The sequence below is a fragment of the Ovis aries genome, chromosome 10 (assembly GCF_016772045.2).
Source record: "Ovis aries strain OAR_USU_Benz2616 breed Rambouillet chromosome 10, ARS-UI_Ramb_v3.0, whole genome shotgun sequence".
NCBI lineage: Eukaryota > Metazoa > Chordata > Mammalia > Artiodactyla > Bovidae > Ovis > Ovis aries.
Window position 1 is genome coordinate 28,881,739 of NC_056063.1, and position 21,163 is coordinate 28,902,901.

At 41.4% G+C, this 21,163-nt stretch overlaps 2 protein-coding genes and 1 long non-coding RNA gene across 7 annotated transcripts in view; 2 read left to right on the forward strand and 1 right to left on the reverse strand.

The window, feature by feature from the left end:
* Window positions 1-4,086, forward strand: part of N4BP2L2 (NEDD4 binding protein 2 like 2) — a 67,953-nt gene extending 63,867 nt beyond the window's left edge. For 2 of the 3 annotated variants that reach the window (XM_012184609.5, XM_012184610.4), the window contains 3 exons: window positions 1-86; window positions 1,893-1,939; window positions 3,933-4,086. In XM_012184609.5, the coding sequence (XP_012039999.1) occupies window positions 1-86; window positions 1,893-1,916 (110 nt within the window). In that variant the 3' untranslated portion in view covers window positions 1,917-1,939; window positions 3,933-4,086. The other variant, XM_060394459.1, reaches the window with a different exon arrangement.
* Window positions 3,625-10,681, reverse strand: LOC105616164 (uncharacterized). Its single transcript, XR_009595260.1, has 2 exons — window positions 10,533-10,681; window positions 3,625-3,947 (listed from the first exon to the last, which is right to left on the reverse strand). It is a non-coding gene; the product is annotated as an uncharacterized LOC105616164 (long non-coding RNA).
* The window catches only part of N4BP2L1 (NEDD4 binding protein 2 like 1), a 22,263-nt gene continuing 10,808 nt past the window's right edge, over window positions 9,709-21,163 (forward strand). For all 3 annotated transcript variants that reach the window (XM_027973025.3, XM_004012135.5, XM_027973024.2), the window contains exon 1: window positions 9,709-9,934. In XM_027973025.3, coding sequence (XP_027828826.1) covers window positions 9,756-9,934 — 179 coding nt within the window. In that variant the 5' untranslated portion in view covers window positions 9,709-9,755. The remainder of the gene's footprint in view (window positions 9,935-21,163) is intronic.

Consider the following 21,163-nt stretch of genomic DNA (forward strand, 5'->3'; position numbering starts at 1 on the left):
AATCTTTGTTCCCAGAAGACTGTGTGGTTCCCCTCGACTGGAAGACACTGAAGATGATCTACCTACAGTGGAAGACGTCAGTAGAGGTATATTTTTATGCTTTCAAAGATCTTCTCTAACTGGTTTCTCTTTTTTTATTATTAATTTTTAATGCAATTTTAAAAAGTTACTTTCCATTTATAGTTATTAGAAAATACTGGCTATACTCCTTGTGTTGTATACTACATTCTTTTTAAAATAATTTTACTTATGTATTTATTTTTGGCTGCTCTGGGTCTTTGTTGCTGCACGTGGACTTTTCAGTTGCGCAGAGCAGGGCCTACTTTCAGGTTTCATTGTATGGTTTCTCATTGCCATGGCTTCTCTTGTTTCAGAGCCTATAGGCTCTAGAGCACAGGCTCAGTAGTTGTGGCACACAGGCTTAGCTGCTGTGCAGCATGTGGAATCTTCCTGGTCCAGGGGCCCAAGCCCATGTCCCCTGCATTGGCAGATGGATTTCCAAGCACTGGACCACCAGGGGAGTCTGTATGATAAATTCTTGAGCTTATCTTACACCCAGTAGTTTGTAACTCCCACTTTTCCACCCTTATATTGCCCCTGCCTCCCATAACCACTAGTTTTTTCTCTGTATCTGAATCTGCTTCTTTTTTGTTTTATTAATTAGTTTGTTGTATTTTTAGGTTTCACATATGATGTTTATAGTATTTGCGTTTTCCTTTCTGATTTATTTCACTTAGCATAATGCCCTCTAACTGGTTTCTTTAAAAAAAAAAAGAAATCCTGTTCATCAAATGTAACATGAAGAGCTACATCCCTTGTATTAAATTAGAGAAAGGATGTATGTGAATGGTTGGATAACCTATGCATGTTTCTTTCAATTAGTCCCAGAAAGTTGCATTTAACTCCCTAACGTTGTTGTAGTGTGGGCTGGTATAAGGGTCAGTTAACTGTGGGTGACTGAGGTGCCTGTTTTAGGAGAGTCATTTATTTTTTTTTTTTACATCTTTTTCTTCTGTCCACCCCTCAATCTTGTTATAATAGAGTAACAGCTACAAATTAGATTCATATTTACTTAACTTGGAAGCACCTCATTAATGGTACTCTGGTGGTCCATGATGGTTCTGACAGGCTATTAATTTCCCAGGCAGCTGGAGAAGGACTGGCTGAGAAGGTTAGAAAGGTACCAGAGACTCTGGAAAAGCCAGTCCTCTGTATCATGTAATGAGGAGAGGCTGGAATTCTATTTATGTTAGTTGGTAGTTACTTAAGTGTGCCCAGGGGCCATGCTGCTGCTGCTGCTGCTGCTAAGTCGCTTCAGTCGTGTCCGACCCTGTGCGACCCCATAGATGGCAGCCCACCAGGCTCCCTCATCCCTGGGATTCTCCAGGCAAGAACACTGGAGTGGGTTGCCATGTCCTTCTCCAAGGCATGAAAGTGAAAAGTGAAAGTGAAGTCGCTCAGTCGTGTCCGACTCTTAGCGACCCCATGGACTGCAGCCTATGCTAGAGGTACATTTTGAAATAAATAATAAAATCAAGGTTTAGGGAACTATTATAGAATTATATGTTCAGGATAGTAGGTATTTCTTATCTTTTCATGTAAACATAGCTGTGGGAAAAGTAGATTCATTTGTGTGCTCAGGTAGTAAAACCAAATACACTTAAAAAAATTTATTTCTCCTCATTTGCATGGAGACCTTGTTGCTACCTAAATACATATACACACATACACAAACACATGGATACTTTAAATGTTTAAACTGACATTTGTGTTTATTAGGTTTCTTTCTCATTTGGGGAGTGTTCCTAGTGAGTTAAATGATGGTGTAAAACTTAACTCCAGTGCCCTATATTAATCATTATTATTATATGTATTTTAATTATAATTTCTAGAAAAGACAGAAGAAGATTGGTTAAAAAAAATGAGAATTCCTTGAACTGTAAGTACAACTTATTCTGGAGACCTGTATATGATCAGAAGGAAATGGATGTTGACATTATTTGGTTGTAGTAGCTCATATGTACAATTGAAGAGTAAATGTAAAAAATGTAGTCTGTTACCATAGCAACCCTGTGTGCTGTTGCACATGTGATGTTTTTATTTCCTTTAAACGTAGATCTCTTTGTGAAATACAACAAAGCTTAGATTGTTGCTACCATATTTATTTTCCAACTTTATTTGTTAGAATGTATTTTAGAGTATTCTGTCAATACATAGTTTATGATGAATTCTCTTCCCCACCCCCACCCCCCACAGACTGATATATGATGAGGACTGGGAATTAGGGATATAGGTTATATTTAAATATTAAAAGATTCTCTAGGAAAAGAGGTAAAATATGTAGACAAGTGCATGTTATATTTTAAACTTGACACAAACTGACATTAAAATAAACACATTGCACTTTTTTTAAATGCCTAAATTATGAGATAAACACAGCTGCTACTATTTCAGTATATATCTGCATTTGATAAGAATTGAAAGTACTCTGCATTAACCATATGTTTTCTCTTTTCATTATAACTCTTATTTCTAAGAGTGTTCTGTGTTTCCATTTCTCAGCTAACTAGAAACGCACATGTACCCAGTAAAAATATTTCTGTTTGTTTTAAACAAGGTTCTGCTGAAAGAAGGGGAAAGACTAAAGATTTGGGAGAAGAGATTAGAGATTTAAAGGACCCACTAGAAAATGTGGGATAGATAGAGGAGGGGAAGAGATTCCAGAGAAAGGACATGAACAAATTCATTCATTTGTTCAGCAAATGTTTATTGAGTTGCCTCAGTTTAGACATTTTTCTACACACCGAGGATGTAGCAGTGAAAACTGGCCTCATGGAGTTTATGTGAGGATCGAAGCCCTCAGTGTGACACCAGGATAAACTGTACATGATAAGCATGGGCATATTTGGCAGTGGCTAATTCGGCAGGTCTTTTATATCTGCTGATTTTGTGTCAAGGACACTTTATGAACCATACTTTTGACGTTTTGTGTTCATCTTTTACATTCATGCTAAACTGACTGCCCTCTGTGAACCTCATAGAGCAGGCATCCCTAATTATTCATCTTCTCTTGTTGGGGAATTTTATGAGTGCTGTAGCTATGTACAGGATTTTTATGATTGTAATGAGAATGGGCCTTTTGGTTTTGTCTTTGGCATAATGATCAGTGGCCCTCAGGTGGTAAACAGAAATTTAAAAAGAAGGAAATAGCAAGAATTTTGAAAGTGGTTGGCTCTTGGAGCCTCCAATCCTCTTCCTGCTGGTGGCCAGAGTGTTTATACTGCCTAACTCCTTTAAGGAGGTAGGGCAGCCTGCTGGAAAGAGGATGGGTTCCCATCTTGAAGCTCCTGCTGACCGGCTATGTGACCTTAAACAAATTGCCTTCTCAAAGCTGCAATTTTTTCACCTGAAAAAAAAAAAAAAAACGGTTTATGATACTAATCTGTCATGGGGATATTAAATGAGGATTAAATGAAATAACTTGTGCAAAGTTTTTGAAAAATAATAGGCTCTTAGTAAGGGTTAATTCCCTTCCCCTGAGTATCTTTGTTGGTTGCAGCTTTGATTTCAAATGCTCCTGGCAGAGCAATGTATTGACTTAATAAACTTGTTAACACATTTGCATGAAATTAAGTGTGTTTATTTTTAACTTAACAGTGTAAAAAACTGGATCATCAGGGAATGGGACATAGACCAGGTTTTGATTTAGAAACAGAAAGTTGGGCAAAATCCAGAGGACAGGCTCTTGAATGAAGCAAGACCAGGCAGGGTGTGGGGGCTGTGGGGACAGTGTGAAATTCTGGATGCTGGTTGCAGGGGCGCGAAGATAGTCATGAGCTTGGGAAACTGACAACAAACTCCATTCCTGTCACCATTCTGTCTGGACTTGTCTGGGCTTGTGTTTGTTTGCAGTTGAATTCTCCATCTTCCAGGTACTGTTGAAGATCCTGTTCATCAAGAAAGAGAGCTCAGTGCCAGCCTGAAGGATAATGTAGAGTGATATATTCATTGGAGTGAAATTGGTTTGAATAATCTGTTCAACTATTCTGATCAGTTTCCTGAATACTAATAAAAAACTCAGCAAAAGAGGTAATAGCTTGAATAATTTATTATCTAATTTTGAAGATATTTGCCCTATTTTATTTCATGAAGAAAATAAGACCCAGGAAACTTGAGTAGACTATTTTTATAATTACATCAGAATAGAAGGATAGGCCCCTTTATCCAAGCATGGGTCAGTGATTCCATTTCTAGAATTTCAAATCCAGAAAGCTCTGAAAACCAAAAGTTTTTTTGTTTTGTTTCTTAAATGTCTGGCATTAAAACTAAGTTGGCAGCAAAATTTGACCTAAACAGTCAGATTAGTTTTACTCCTTATTTACCCCAGTTAGTGTGACTTTTCAGACATTTCACTGGAGAAATATTAATGTGTTTAATTACCAGGGGTGCCCTAGATCCCCCCTTAGAACTTTCTGAATTCTGAAACAATTCTGACCTCAAGGATTTTGGTTAGGGATTGTGGGACTTGCACTATACTACAGTAACTATTATTTTTATTATTGCTATTATTTTAGTTTAATTGTACTTAACAGATTTCAAATATGAAAATTCATATTTGAAAAACAAGGTGTGATTTCTCATTATTCAACATGTAGGCATTTATGTAATCCTTGTTTTCGGAAAGGGAGCATTGCCTGCCTTATCTTACCTTCTACTCTTCTCATCTTGTTTTATCTTCTCCAGGGAATAAACCTCCAGGCTTCTCTAGAGGGCCGGCAGCTGCCTGACTGTGGATGTTTGTTTCTTAAACAGACTTTTAACTGACTTTCCTATTTAGAGCCCCACCTCCAGCCCTGAAATTTCCAGTTCCTGAAATTTTAGGGGTTATGCAGAGTAAACAGTATTTCTTCTTGGCTTTCTATAATTCAAGTTTTGTTTCTTAATTGTTTTTCCAAATTAGTTAACACTAGGCCTTTTGCTTTCCAGTTTTTAATTATTTTGTTGCTGTGATCTTTTTTCCTACAGTTTATATTAATACTTAAAAATAATAATCATATCCCCCATTCTCCTAACACTCCCCCACCCCCACCCCCCACACACAAAAAAAGCGTCTACATTCTCCTGGGGTTCAATGAGAGAGTGGAAGCTAACTATTTGTGTTCCATCTGCTTGGTTTGGAATTGAGTGTTTTCTTTAAAATAGCTCAACATTTTCCCTAGTTCATTTTGTACAGTTTCAGTTTATCTTTCTGCTAGACCATAAGTCTGATTCAGATAGAGACCAAGGTATCCAATGTTTGGTTGAACTCCCTGAGATCTTGCTCTCTGTGCAGGCTCCTAGTGCTGTTGTGAAACTGGACTCACCTTTGGCCTAGAATGGGATGATTTCAGACAAGAGATGATCAGTATTAGAGTTGAAACACAGATGGCTGCAGAGGAGACTCTGGCATCTGGGAAATCTTTGCTATCTTAGGGCTCTTCAGTAGCAACATTTATGGATTTCTAATGAATACACCACCATGGCTGTGCATAAGGGTAATAGTATAAATATTTAACAGTGAGTATGGCATAGCTAATGACCAGTTCTGAGATTCTGTGACGTTTTGAAGTGTATCAGCTAACTATCCACCCAGGCTTGAACTTAGGGCCCAGGATGCCCCTAGCTTTCTCCAGCCACTGCCTTTATTACCTTGCCCTAATTTCCAGAGTGGAGCTTTAGAAAAATGGGCTGGGACTACTTTCCCCACCTCCCAGGCTTCCTCTTCAAAGCTTACACTCCTCAAGTGTCTCTATGCATAGTGGCAAATACTTGGTGCTTGGAAACAGATTATGGTTATCGCCTTGGGAGAGGCGTATGACCTCAAATAGAGAGAGGGATGGGATGTAGGATGCAAGTGGTAATGTGAGGTTAGAATGAGCAAAGTCAGTCTTATCCAGAGGACATTTCTGTGTTGGTAGACTTATCCCAGGCCACCAAGTCCTGAGCATTTCCCCTGTTGATTCAGGCTAGCAGACACTCTGCATGACTGCCCTCCCATTGTCCCCCTTCCCTAACCTCTTCCAGCTTCCTGTATCCTTCATCCAGGTTCTAGGGAAAGGACGAGGGAAGAACCAGGAAGGAGGAGTTTTAGAGAGGCGCTACCTCTGAATGGCCAAATAGTGCAGTGCAGACTGGTGGAAGGTGAAAGCTGGAGGTGCTAAAGCAACGAGGGGTCCCCCAGAGAAACAGCTAAGCAGGCACAGATGGATGCTTTCCTATTCTTTCAATTCATGTCGTATATACATATATATATGTAACAAGGTAAAAATGTATATAAGACATATTTTTGAGTAAAAAATCAGATCAAAACTTTTGGTAGGGAAATCAGATAAAAGCTTTTGGTAGAGGAAGAAAGGACATAGAATGAGAATTGAGAAGCTACTACCTCTGTATTTTAAATGATTCTACTCTGTTACAGGGTCTTTGGTTATGCTGCTTTGGAAGCTTCATCTTGGTTTCAGACTTTCTGCCATATGGCATCTCCAGGGGAGAAACCTGGGGCTGATTTAAGCATTCCAAATTGTGGAGTATTTGGAACTGTAGGTTCAAGGGTTAAATTTCTGGTTTCTGTGAGCTCTTCCTGTATACCCCCTTGTTTTTCCACATCTTGTTAAGCAGTAATAATTAGAGAAAAATTTGAATGTTTCTTTGCTTGCCAAAAACTACTTCTAAGATTATTTTCTTTACCTCATCATAGCAGTGGTTTGTAGGACAGCAAAGTGAGATTGTGCTGGTCATCACATTCTAGAGAAATAGAATAGAACTTGGGAGCTGAAAAACCTGGCTGGATGAACTGAGGGCATGAAGGAGTGTTAATCACAGGGGTCCTCTGACCCGGGGTAGCCCTCCTCTCCGGAGGCTGCCACCTCATTAGGGCCAGTGAGGATCTGACTGTAGACGTTATCTGAGAGTACTGTGGCCCTCAGAACTGCTGATGTGGTCACTGACTGTGTTTACATTACTCCTCAGTTGAAGTTGTCCCTATCTTTGTTCAGTCTTAATCTTTAGTAAAGCCCATGCTCAGATTCATTTACTGAGAAGGCAGTTCAGGTCCATATACAATTATTGAGCACCTCTGAATGTCAGATGCTGTGTTAGCTCTTGGGGTGCCAAGGGTGACACTGTCTTTGCCTTTGAACTTAGTCTAGTGGGAAGAATCAGATACACAAACAGCTTTAAACAAATTGTGGTTCTGAGGAGTAAATTGGGGGAAACAGAGCCTATTGACTAGTTAAATCTGAGAGCTAAGAGAAAGGAGAAGTGTCTAGGGTCACTTTCAGATACTGCCAGCCATTTTCTCCTTCTTCAGCTCTCCCTCCCTGAGGCTTAACATGCTCTCGTAGAATTCTGTCTGTCCCTTGTACTTTCTTTCTTTCAACAGATCCACTTTGCGGGGGGCGGAGGTGGGGCACAGTCCTTAAGTGTGATCCCTAAGCCCCGACTTCAGCTGTCTGCTCTATTCTCCATCTTCTCACAGCGCAGGAATTTCCAAAGCTCTTGCTTCCAGCTCAAGACCTCTTTTCTAACAGCACACTCATATTTCCCAGCACCAACTTCATTGCTCCAGCTGCCACCCACACTGAAGTCTCAGTGTGCCCAAACTTCTAGTCCCCAAAGCTGTGTGCCCTGCTGCCCTGTCCATGCTGCCTGGCACACCCTCTACAGAAGGAAATGGAGATGGACAGGAGTCTCATGCAACACTGTCCCACAGAAATGTGTCAGCCACATAATTCAGACTTTTCTACTAGCCACATTAAAAAGCAAAAAGAAACAGATGAAATTAATTTTAATAATATATTAACCTAATGTACTCACCATACTATCATTTCAACACATGAATATAAAAATTATTGAGATATTTTACTTCATTTTTTTCATATGGAACCTTTGAAATTCAGCAGGTATTTTAATCTCACTTGAAAGTGAAAAGTGAAAGTGAAAGTCATTCAGTTGTGTCCAATTTGCGACTCCATGGACTATACAGTCCACGGACTTCTCCAGGCCAGAATACTGGAGTGGGTAGCTGTTCCCTTCGCCAGGGTCTCTTCCCAACCCAGGGATGGAACCCAGATCTCCTGCACTGCAGGTGGATTCTTTACCAGCTGAGCTACCAGGGATGCCCCAATCTCACCTGGACCAGTCATATTTCACATGTGGCTTGTGACTCCTGTATTAGAGAACAGAAATCTAGAATGGAAAAGGTAGTATTTAAAAAAAAAAAAAAAAAGAAAAGGTAGTATTTGAGGCTGGGCAAAAAGTTCTTGTAAGAAGTATACTAGGATACATAGAAGTATGATAGGATACATACATGATAAGCATCACTATTTTTATGATTCATTTATAGTCTCTGTTCCTTATGGTTTTCCCCTAATATTTAGAGAAGCTTTTGAAATTTCAGTGTTTCTCAGCAGTGCCAAAAATCCTTGCTCTGGTGCTGGGAAGGGAAATGTCAAGAGAGAGTAGCTCACCTCCCTGTCCTCCCCTGCCCCTCCCTAGTAGAACCCCAAGAGGAAGGTGAAATTCTGAGCATAGAGCCCCTCCCTACTTGGAGAGTGCCTTCCAGAGCTCATTGTGCAATTCCTGGGTTTTGTTTTAGAAGTAAATTGCTTTTCTTCACAGTTCCTTTTCAAAATTTTCATACCTTAGCTGCCAAAAACAAAATGTATTTGCTTTACAATGGTTATTACAGCCCAAGCCACCATATATCTTGGCTTTTTCCAGGATGATGTTAATTTTCAATATTGTCTCTTTCAGTCCACGCTTCTTGGATTTTAGTTCAGAAAGTAGGATCTTTCTATCACACTCTTGAGTGTGAAATATTGGAAAGTACTGTGGTGATCAACCAACTGGCACTCACCAGTCCCAGAACTTAGAACTGAATTCTGGATGCTTCTCTCTAGTGTCAGTAGACTGCTCCTTTCCCTGGGGAGCTGAAATAGTTTCTGGGGAGACCACATCTTTTCAGGCAACAAAGTGTGTACCTGGGCAGTAACCCTTCTTTCTCAGAGGGCCTAGTTTATACTACTGTTCATAAATCTATCTGAGTTTTAAGGGGTGCCTTGTTTTGAAGAAGAGATTTCTAAAGTTATGTAGAAGCAACAAAGCTTTCTAAAAATATTTTTGGCAGGCTGATAAAGAAGAATTAAAAAAAAGGGGGGTGGGGTGGTAATTATACAGGTCCTGGGAGAGTGGCATTAGCCACTGGGACACCAGCCAGATATTAGTGCTCACAAACTGGGGAAAACTATGGTTTTTACTGTTATGTTCAAAATGCTGTTCACGTTCGTTCTCTTCGTCAACTAAAATTATTTCACTTTCAAGGCCTAGTGGGCGGTGGGATGGGGTAGGGCTTTTGCAGAAGGCCTGCCTTCCACGCGGGCAGCCCGGGGAAGTGACCAGTGTCCCGTTCGGTGGGCCCAGGGCGACAGGCGCAGGGAGCCACGGGCTGGGCTGGAGGTGAGGGTGGGCGGTGGAGGGGAGTGGAGGTCGGTCGCCGAGGTCTTCCTGGATGTCAGTCTCCCAGCGTCCCTGGCTTTCCAGGTAGGGACGACCCCTCCCACGCAGCGCGGTTCGGGCGGGTGGGAAGGAGGGGCTGGCCTGCGAGCGCCCGCCCCTCCATCTATCACATGGCCGGAGAGCCACAAAAACAACAGCTTTGGCCAAGACCGTGACTTCAGGAAAGGGAACGCTGGGCTCTCGCCGCCAGCCCCCACCCCATGGAGGAGAGTTTTCTTGAATCCTTTGGGAGGCTGAGCCTCAGGCAGCAGCAGCCGCCGCCTCCTCGGCCGCCAGCCCCGCCGCCCCCGCGTGGGACACCTCCGCGCCGCCACAGCTTTCGGAAACACCTCTACCTCCTGCGAGGCCTCCCGGGCTCGGGGAAAACTACACTGGCCAGGTAATGATGCGCCGCGCGCCGAGTCCCCGTCGGGCTCCGGTCCAGCCCGCGCCTGCCAAGGGGAAGCCGGGCCACCCGGTTCCCGGCCGGGCCGCGGGCCTGAGACGCGGGGGCCCGTGCCGTGGGTTCCCAGGCTGCGCCCGCGCGGGAGGACGGTGGTCGGCACCGCGCCTGGCACGAGCCCCCATGGCACCGGCCCCCCGCGCTGACCCCCCACCCCCGCCCCACACCGCACAGCGGGGCTGGACGCCTTCTCCCCGACTCTCGCAGCTTGGGGTCGGGGGCCCAAGGGCAGCCTTCTTCGGGAAAGCCGGATGGCGACTGCAGAGAAGATCTCCGGGCCGCCCGCTGGCGCGCAGGCACCCGCCACAGTGCGTCAACAGGCGTTTTAAACCGGAGCGGACACGCTCGGGGGCCGGGGGTCGGGGCCGGGCCAGGGCGCGCGATTGCGTAGAATATCTGGGGGGTGGAGGCAGACCCGCGTGTGCTTTGGCGAGTGCGAAGGCGCACAGGTGCCCCTGGGAGGGGGTCGCGTGGCCTCGCAGGCCGTCACCGACACAGCCTTTAAACTGTGCCCAAGCCGCCCAAATTAGTTTACCTGCGAATTGCGTCAGCTGCCCCGGTCCCGGGTCAGCGTGAATGACACGGGCTTGTTACCTTGGCCACCTTGCTAGGCCTGCCGCTCCAGCCTCAACTCCCACCACTCTGCAGCGTTGAACTGTTTCTCTCCTTGGCTTTGCTGACGGTGGCCCGCCTGCCTGGTTTGCCTTTGCCTGGCTTGCCCCTCCTCTGCCCTTTCCCTAACTGATTGCAACAGCGCTTAAGACTCAAGTCTGTTATCCTCGTACTCTGGGCTCCTCTGCTTCCTGTTTACACCTCTGCAGCTGTGCTCAGTTTTGCACATGGTTTTGTTTATCCTGTAAGTTTCTTGGAGGTGGGGGCCATATCTTATCCTGCAAAAGCGCAGTGTCTGGCAGTAGTATGTGTTCAGTAGAAGTGGTCCCTGGCCCTCAAAGAGGTTTCCGTCTCACCAGAGACATAAGGCTAGCTAGCTGTAGAATCATGGGGGCTGGCCGTCGAACTGTGGAACCTTAGAAAAAGAATCCATGTGGCAACGTACAATCAGAAGCGGATTTGAATGGTACACAAAGAACGTGGGAGGAAGGGCTGGGTCCTTCAGGGTCAGGGAAAGATGACAGCCCTGGGGATGTGTTGCCAGTTTTAATTAGGATTCGTGGCTGATTTGCCTTTAGCGAAACCTTATTGCTACATTTTCACAGATTCAAGTGACTTCCAAATGGCCATTGGTACCCTTTTCTAAGAACCACACACATTTTAATAGGTCTTTTCTCTGTCTTGGTGGAGAATGGGGAAGCCTTCCTGGAACCTGGCAGAACTTGGTTATTTTATGATACAGTCATGGTGGGTACGTACATCTGTTACCAACCAGATACTTCTTGCAGTCAAACCCTGTTCAGTTTTACTTTGGCCTTGCTGATCTGTGGTCTCTCACACACTGTGTCCAAGGAGAGAATAAACGTCTTTGGCCAGATTTTGTTTAGAGCTACCCAGAGGGGAGTAATACGGTGAGTGCAGGGTACACAGAATTGAACAGCGGAAGTGGGTTTTTGGGCCTCACTTTCTTCATCACCAAAGCTAGTGCATTGGCCTGGTTGATCATAAGGTCCCTTCTGGCTCTCACATCTACACTTTGACTTTTGGCTAAGCGGAAGACACCAGATAAGAGACCGACTTATTAAAGAACATCTTTCTAGGGATGGCTGCCATGAGCACTGGCCTGGAAGTCTGAACGTTGTGCCTTTAGATCCTCATTGTCACAAGACAGTCACCAACTGTCTTTGGACAGTCACGTAGCTGTTCTTTACTTTCCTTATAAGTGAATAGTAAGACAGAGATTAGGTTAGATGTGATTTACTGAAGATCTTTCTAGCTCTTAATTTCTAATTGTAAGACTTAAAAGTGTTTCGTTACTAATGGCTAGGTAAAGAGCCCTGAACTTTGAGTCAATTTATGGCTTTTCTTTTTTTTTGGCCACACCCAGTGGTTCATGGGACCTTAGTTCCTGGAACAGGGATCGAGCCTGTGCCTCTGCATTGGAAATGCAGAATCTTAAGTACTGGACCACTAGGGAAGTCCTAATTTATGGCTTCAAATCCAGGCTCTGCCATGGAATAGCTATGCTCTCAACTCCTCGGTTTCCTTCCCTGTTAAACAGGGAAATCTGCTCCGTCTACTTCAGAGGACTCCTGTGAGGATTACATCTGTGTGCGAGAACTTGTTAAACCTTAAACTGCTGTGTACATTTTAAGAGGCATTCATTTCTGCTGAAGATGTTGACCAGCTGAGATCATCTTCATGGTGTTCCTGGGGAGAAGCCTGATTCTGAAGTGAAGGAGGCAGCTGGGAGCTGACGTTGTGAGTTCTCTTGATAGGCTGGACATGGGCAATTCTGAGAACACAGAACTTTGGCCCTGCTTTGGGGTGGGTTGTGTATTTACATGGAAATCAGGAGAGCAGGCAAGGATACAAGCCACAGCTCAGCAAGGAGAGAGGCCTGCAGTGAGGATGTAGAACGTCACAGGCCATTTGCGGGGAGAGAAGGAGGATTGCAAATTGTTTTAAAAAAATACACGTAGGTAAGAAAGTAGTAAAAACTGTAAGGCTGTCTTATGTATTGTTGGATTCTGGGAAATTAATATTTTTTTTATTCTATGTATTTTCCAAATTTTCTATAATAAGCATGTATTTCTTGAATCAGGAAAATAAAACCTTAAAAAAATTGAAGGAGATCTGTTTTTACAAATGCGGGTTCATCTCTTTTTCTACTTAACTTTCATTTCTCATTTGATTAAAAAAATAAAAATGCTTTTGAAATTAGGCTCTGTCTGGTCTCCCAAATCAATGTTAGATTTCTGTGCTTTTCATCTGTATGTTTTCACACTTTGCAGGGACTGGAATGTGGAAAACATCTATTTAAATTCTATGGGCATGTTAAAAAACAGTTGAAGTTTATATCTGCCTTAAAATTTTTAAGTACATCAGAGTACTAAAAAATTAGCTTCCCTGCTGTATGTGTTTTATCACCTCTATTTCATTTAAAAAGCATTTCAAAAATAGGTTATTGTCATTGGCCTGTAAACTCTACTTCCAGGAATTCATCCTAAGGCAATAACTGGACAAGTGCATGAGATTAGGGGGATGTTCAGCACAGAGTTTTGATGTCCTAGAAAAAAATGTGAGCCAACTTAAGTGTACAAAAATAGAGGATTGGCTTATAAATCACGTGTCATTAATGAAAACATGGATGTACGTTTGACACATTTTCTGTTTTAAGAAATGTGTAAAAAGATAAGTATAGTTGTTGATTTTTAGGCAGTGGATAGAATACAGACTTTTGCCCCTGACTTTCTCATTTCTTCTCAACTTTTTCCATAAAAAGTTTGTAAACTTTTTAAAGGTGAAAATAACTTTGTAAGTTAGCTGAAAGTAGTTTTATTCAATAACTTGGCTTATGATGAAGCATTTATTAAATAACCAAGTAACTAAGTACTTTTTTATATAAAGGGCTTCCCTAGGGTTATTCTTGGTTTGGACATACCAGGAAGTTTTTTTAATCTGTAAGGAGACTGATTTTAATTACTCAGGGCTATTAATTAATTATGACCTATTTTATTATATTTTATTAGCCTATGAACTAGTATAGATCATTTGATTGAACACCTCAGGTTCTTTTTCATTAAAATGGAGCTACTATTCCTTTAGTTAGTTTATTGTGAGGATTTAAGATACTGTGATAAAAAATCATCCTGTTGCTTGGGGCTGGTGCACTGGGATGACCCAGAGGGATGGGATGAGGAGGGAGGTGGGATGGAGGTTCAGGATGGGGAACACATGTATACCTGTGGTAGATTCATGCCAATGTATGGCAAAACCAATAAAATATTGTAAAGTAATTAGCCTCCAATAAAATAAATTTATATTAAAAAACAATCATCCTGTGATTATGAATGTGAAAGCACTGTAGAATGTGTGGGCTACATAAATACCAACTATTGTTAATTATTCACTAGTCAACAACAGAAGTATTTCCTAAGTACTGATAAGACTATTACCTCAGATGGTAAAGAATCTGCCAGAAATGCGACCTGGGTTCAATCCAGGGTTGGGAAGATCCCCTGGAGGAAGGCTTGGCATCCCACTCCAGTATTCTTGCCTGGTGAATCCCCATGGACAGAGGAGCCTGGTGGGCTGCAGTCCATGGTGTCTCAAAGAACTGGACACGACTAAGTGACTAAGCACAGTAAGGTATATATAATATAAGATTGAGAGAAGGAGCCTACACAAGACTAACAAATGGAAGATAGTAACCAGCACACTGCTGTGGGTAAGTAAAGTCTCATGGGAAATAGCCTCTTCTGTGCTGGCGGTGGTCAAGGCCAGTGGAGTCACTGAAGATGGCTATTAGGAGGATAGGATGATTAGGGAAGAGTTAGTCTCCTCCATGTGGAGGTGGTTCTCAGGCTGGCCTTGAAGACCAGGAGGATGTCTGAAGACCAGAAAGCCAAGGAAAAGGATTAGCATCATACATAAGAAGATGGAAATGGGAAAGACCAGAGTGTTCTAGGCTCACGAGGAGCAGGGCTTGATTGCAGTGAATTGTTCATATTGAGTGTGTTGGTTAGGTACCCAGGGCCAGACCACAGAAAATGTTAAAAAGCTGGACAAAAAAGTATAGGATTGAGAGAAGAAACAGAATTCCAATTCCAAGACCCTTTTACCCTCAGCAGGTGATCCAGAACTGTTTGTTTCCACAGCTGAACTGATATATACTCATTTGGATCTGCACCTGTTCTTTCCTCTGACTTCAATGAAAACATCTGTGTACTTCTGTTTACTTCTGTGCATTCTTCTGTGTATGTGTGTGTAATGTCCCCCCTTTGAGGACATTTTAACCGTTTTTAAGTGTGTCCGATTCAGTGCTATTAATTACATGATACGCTGTCATCACCACTATCTTTTATAAAAAAATTTTTATTGCCACAAACAGAAACTCTGTACCCATTAAGCAGTGCCTCTCCCTTCCCCTCAGCTCCTAGTAACCTACCTCTGATCTGTTTTCTGTTTCTGTATTTGACTACTCTAGATACCTTATGAAAGGGGAATCATATGGTATTTTTCCTTTTGTGTATGGCTTATTTCACTTAGCTTAATGTTTTCAGGGTTCATCTATGTTATAGCATGTGTCAGAATCTCATTACTTTGTGACTCAATAATATTGCCTTACATGAATATATGACTAAAATGTCCTTTTAAAATGGCAATACTTTAGGGTAGTCTTTTTTTTTATTTTTAATAGTCTTGTTTGAAAAATTAAAAGTTCTCAACCTTAAGTCAGTTCGTGCGTTTTGAATCTTTAAGTATGAGTCCAAGCAAAGCCTGGGGACCATGCTTTATGACACACATCCTTTGCAATGTGCTAGTTTGTTTTGGCACCATCAAAAATGGTTTGTGATATGGACTCAGTAGGCTCAATGGATGCTCGCTGACAGCTGTCTTTTCTCCTTAATCATATGTCTGGATGATTCATCAAGAGAAGTATGTTTGTTTTTTTTTTTAATTTCTTGGCACCAGAGCTGTCCAAGGAGGTGAAAGGATGCTTTCCTGATGTGATGCAATGATAGAACAGAGGTGGGGACGAAGGTACACTTTAAACCAAATGCAGTTTAAAAAAAAAGAAGCAGTGGGAAGAGGGGATTAGTTAGGTTAACTAAGTAGTGAGTAATTAGACCCCAGAGCATATTTACTCCACAGTGCTGTGGACCATGGTGTTTTTAGTTATGAGGCTAGGGCTCTCATAAGTAAAAGCAAGGTCAAAATAGAGAGTTCGTAGTATTCCAGGTCTGTGTGTATGAAAATTAGAGCATCAGGCAGGTGACATCTCAGATTTTCAGCCACTCAGGTCTACTTGGAGAAGCTACTGACTTTATATTTTTAGTGATTTTTTTCCTAAGGTGATTCCTGAATCTCTTCTCCCCAGTGCTGAGAGTCCTTGCAGTGCCTCTCTCTGAAGGTTGGGAAGAAAGAGGACTATATATGCTACCTATGATCACGGAGAGTAAGAACACACAGTGCAGTGTCTGTTCACAGTCATGTACTAGAAAGGTAACAACGAGAATCACCACCACCATAGTCCTTGAGCTACTGGGGTATGGGAAGAAGATCCTATTGAATTGGGGCAATGTAATGTCGTAGGTGTGGTTACGATTAGAGAAGCAGTAGAAATAGAGAAAGAAACAAAAGGGGAAGAATATTTTTATAGAAAAATCTCAGGAAATGATCAGAAAGTTCTCACAGAGTTCATCTAGTCCAAGCTGAAGACACTAAACACTAAGAAGTTATACATCTTTTTAAAAAATTTTATTGAAGTATAGTTGATTTACAATGTTGTGTTAATTTTTTCTGTGCAGCAAAGTGACTCATGTATATGTATGTATGCTTTTTCACATTATTTTCCATTATGGTTTGTCACAGAATATTGAATATAGTTCTCTGTGTAGGACCTTGTTGTTTATCCTCCCTGCACATAATTGCCTCTGCCAATTCCAAACTCCCATTCCTTCCCTCCCGTCCCCCTTCCCCTTTGATGACCACAAGTCTCTTCTGTATATCTGTGAATCTGGTTTTTTTCCATAGATTATGTTGATTTGTATCATTATTTTAGATTCTACATATAAATGATATCATTTGGTATTTGTCTTTCTCTTTCTGACTTTGTTTAGTAGGATAATCTTTAGGTCTGTCTATATTGCTGCAAATGGCATTATTTCAAGAAGTTATGTATCTTGATCAAGGTCATAGTGGATAAATTCTCCTTATTTCTAATCAGACCTTTTTCTTCTGCACCAAAGGAAGAAGCTACTGAGAGTGACCTGATCAAAGTTTAATGAGGTTGATTTCAATCTATTGTGTAATGAAAAAAAACTTGTCAAGACCCTATAAAAAGAACTTAGTTTATCTGTATTTCAACTGTCAGGGTAAGGAACCTACATGTTGTTATGTCATTCCATCTCGTCGAAGCATGACTGAGTTGACCAGCAAAGCATTAAACACAGGAGAAACCTGTGGCATTGCTGAATTCTCTGGAAAGTTGCTGTTCACACGCAAGACTCTGAAAGGAATTTCTGCTGGAAACTGCAGTGAAGCCACTCTGGCACATGAGGGCTAACTGGGAGTTTGGTTTGGGATCTCATAAGCATGCCCTGCTTTGGAAGTGTGAGGGCAAGAGTGAGCAGTAGGATGGCCTGGGAACTATTCACTGGAGTGCCCTTAGCCCCTGTGGCTTGGCAATGTCCATGAAGCTGGTGATGGCTGAGCTCCATCTGCCTAAGGGCAAGGCTCAGCCTTGGCATTGCAGTTGGCAGCACCAAGAAGATCAGCCACACCAGGCCCAAGATTTTTACAGCTATGGCTCCCGCCCCATTCTCCTCAGGTTGCTGAGTTGCTGAACCTGTTTCCTGTCTCCCAGCTTAAAGTCATTGGGGAAGATTCCGATAACTAGAGGAAATACTGGAGTCTAAGAAGAATGCTCTTTCCCAGTCTCCTTTGGGGATAAACCTGAGGTTTTGGTAAAATTCTCAACACATAAAGAGCAAATAGAAATTCTCACAGATTCTTTTCACCCTCTACAAAGTTTGCATAATTAAGGCAACAGAACCTGATATTTAAGAACCAGTCATACACTTACCTGGAGAAGGCAATGGCACCCCACTCCAGTACTCTTGCCTGGAAAATCCCATGGACAGAGGAGCCTGGTGGGCTGCATTCCACGGGGTCGCTAAGAGTCGGACACGACTGAGCGACTTCACTTTCACTTTTCACTTTCATTCCTTGGAGAAGGAAATGGCAACCCACTCCAGTGTTCTAGCCTGGAGAATCCCAGGGACGGGGGAGCCTGGTGGGCTGCTGTCTATGGGGTCGCACAGAGTCGGACACGACTAAAGTGACTTAGCAGCAGCAGCAACAGCATACACTTAACAAATATCTATTATGTCTCATGTAGAATAGAGCATTGAACAAAAAAATACAAAAATCCCTGCCTTCATGGACCATATATTTTGTCAGAAAAAAAAATTTCCTTTTTTCTGAAAGAAGGAAATTTTAAATAACACCTGTTCTACTGTTTCAAAAAAACCTAAAATGTTTCCATTTCTATTCCACTTGAGGTAATACCCTCAGGAGATGTTCTACATATTCACAAGGAGATTGGCACAGCGATGTTCACTGAAAATTTTGTTTATGGTACAGAAAATTGCAGACAACCTCATTGTCACTAGAGAAAGAAGAAAACTGGCTTATTTTATAGCACTCAGTCACAGTTGTTTAGTGTAAAGCTCTGAGGCCAGAAGCCTGGGTTTTAATCCGTGTGTGCCACTCACTCGTCTTTTTTTTATTTCCAGCTTTATTGAGGTGTAACTGACACATTATGTAAGTTTAACTTGTATAGTGTGTTGATTTGATACCTTCCTGTGTTGAAAAATGGTTACCTCTGTAGTCTTGGCTAACACCTCCATTGTGTCACATAATCACCATTTCTTTTCTGTGATGAGAACATATTAAGATCTACTCAGCAGCTTTCTGGTGCGTAATACAGAATTAGCAGTAACCACCGTGCTGTGCATTAGATCCCCAGAACTTAGTCATCTTTTACTTGGAAGTTTGTACCCTTTGACCGACATTTCCCACACCCTCGGCCCCTGGAAACCATCACTATACTCTGTTGCTATGAGTTTGACTTTTTTAGATTCCACATATAAGTGAGGTCATATAGCATTTGTCTTTGTCTGATTTATTTCACTTAATGACCTTAAAGTTCATTGATGTTGTCACAAATGGAAGGATTTCCCTCTTTTTCCTAGCTGAAAAATATCCCATTGCATATATTTACCACATTTATCCATTTGCCCACTGACAAACACTTGTTTTCATATTTTGGCTATTGTGAATAATGCTTTAATAAACATGGGGAGTATACAGATAATGTGAAGATCCTGTTTTCATTTTCTTTGGGTGTAAACCAAAAGTGGGATCACTGGATCTTATGGTAGTTCTATTTTTAACTTGTTGAGAAACCTCCATTTTGTTTTCCACAGAGGCTGCAATAATTTAGTTTCCTTTTAGCTGTGCACAAGGGTTCCCTTTTTGCCACATCCTCATCAACACTTTTAATTTCTTGTCTTGCTGATGATAGCCATTCTAACAGGTGTGAGGTGATAGTTCATTGGGGTTTTGATTTGCATTTCCTTCATGATTAGCACTGTTACCTTTCTGTGTACCTGTGTGCCATTTGTATGTCTTGGGAAAAATGTCTATTCAGATCCTCTGGTCTTTTTTAAATTGGATTTTTTTTTTTTTTGCTAATGAGTTGTATGAGTTATTTACATATTTTTGTTATTAATCCCTTATCAGATATATGATTTAGAAATATTTTCTTCCATTTGGTAAGTTCACTTCAGTCACTGAGTTGTGTCCGATGCTTTGCAACCCTATGGAATGCAGCACATCAGGCTTCCCTGTCCACCAACCAACTCCTGAGCTTACTCAAACATGTGTCCTTTGAGTCGGTGATGTCATTTGGTAGATTGCCTTTTTATTTTGTTGATTGTTTCTTTTGCTGTGTAGAAGCTTTTCAGTTTGATGTAGCCTCTTTTACTACTTTTTGCTTTTGTGGCTTGTGCTTTTTAATGTAATACCTAAAAACTGATTGCCAAGACCAGTGTCAAAGAGATTTTCCCCTACGCTTTCTTCTAGGAGTTTTATGCTTCAGGTCTTACATGTAAGTCTTTAATCCATTTCAGATTTTTGTGAGTGGCTTAAGATAGGGATCCATTTTCATTCTGTTTTAACCACATAAAAGCTGAAATTTAGATGGATTGAGGAGTGAAATATAATAGAACATAGATGAATATTTACATAATCTTGGGTTGGGAAAGACTGTTATAAATGTATTATCAAAGACAGAAAGTAGAACATAAAAGATGAGTTCATATGACTAAAAAAAGTTATATTAATTGAGACTTGTATGTTAGAGTTCATTATAAACAAAATTAAAAAGAAATTGAGGTACTTAATGAAGATTTTACAAATTCATTTAGCCATAAACCTCCCAATAAGGAGGTTTTATCAACAACCACAGGACATAAAAATGCAGTTCACAAAAGAATATCTGTAAATGAGCAGCACACATAAGGAAAAATACTTAAACTTGCTGAGAATCAAAGAAGTTGGGGACAAACTAAATACCTGACCACAGAGTATTGGTTAAGTAAATTATGCTTCATCCATATGAGTAACTCATCAAAAATAATGGCTTAATATGACCTAGCAATCCCACTGATGGGCATACACACCGAGGAAACCAGAATTGAAAGAGACACATGTACCCGAATATTCATCACAGCACTGTTTACAATAGCTAGGACATGGAAGCAACCTAGATTCCTTCGGCAGACGAATGGATAAGAAAGCTGTGGTACATATACACAATGGAATATTACTCAGCTATTAAAAAGAACACATTTGAATCAGTTCTAATGAGGGGATGAAACTGAAGCCTATTATACAGAGTAAGTCAGAAAGAAAAACACCAATACAGTATATTAACACATATATATTTAGAAAGATGGTAACGATGATCCTACAGATATAAAGAACAGACTTTTGGACTCTGTGGGAGAAAGCGAGGGTGGGATGATTTGAGAGAATAGCATTGAAACATGTATATTATATGTGAAGTAGTTTGCCAGTTCAGGTTCAATGCATGAGACAGGGTGCTCAGGGCCAGTGCACTGGTACAACTCTGAGGGATGGGATGGGGAGGGAGGCTGGAGGGGGATTCAGAAAAGGGGATACATGTACACCCATGGCTGACTCATGTCACTGTATGGCAAAACCCACCACAATATTGTTAAGTAATTAGCCTCCAATTAAAATAATGAATTAAAAAAATAATGGCATAGAATCATACTTCATGAGGTGGGAAATAGTTGCTGTGGAAATAAGTTTGGTAAAAAGAAGTTGATATTCTCTGCATTATGTTTCTGTTTTTATGGAACAAAATATCAGATGAGAAAAAAAATTCTATCTCCTGGAAAGACAATCAAAATAATAGTAATTATTTTTAAGTTGAGGAATATAGGAACCTCTCCTGTT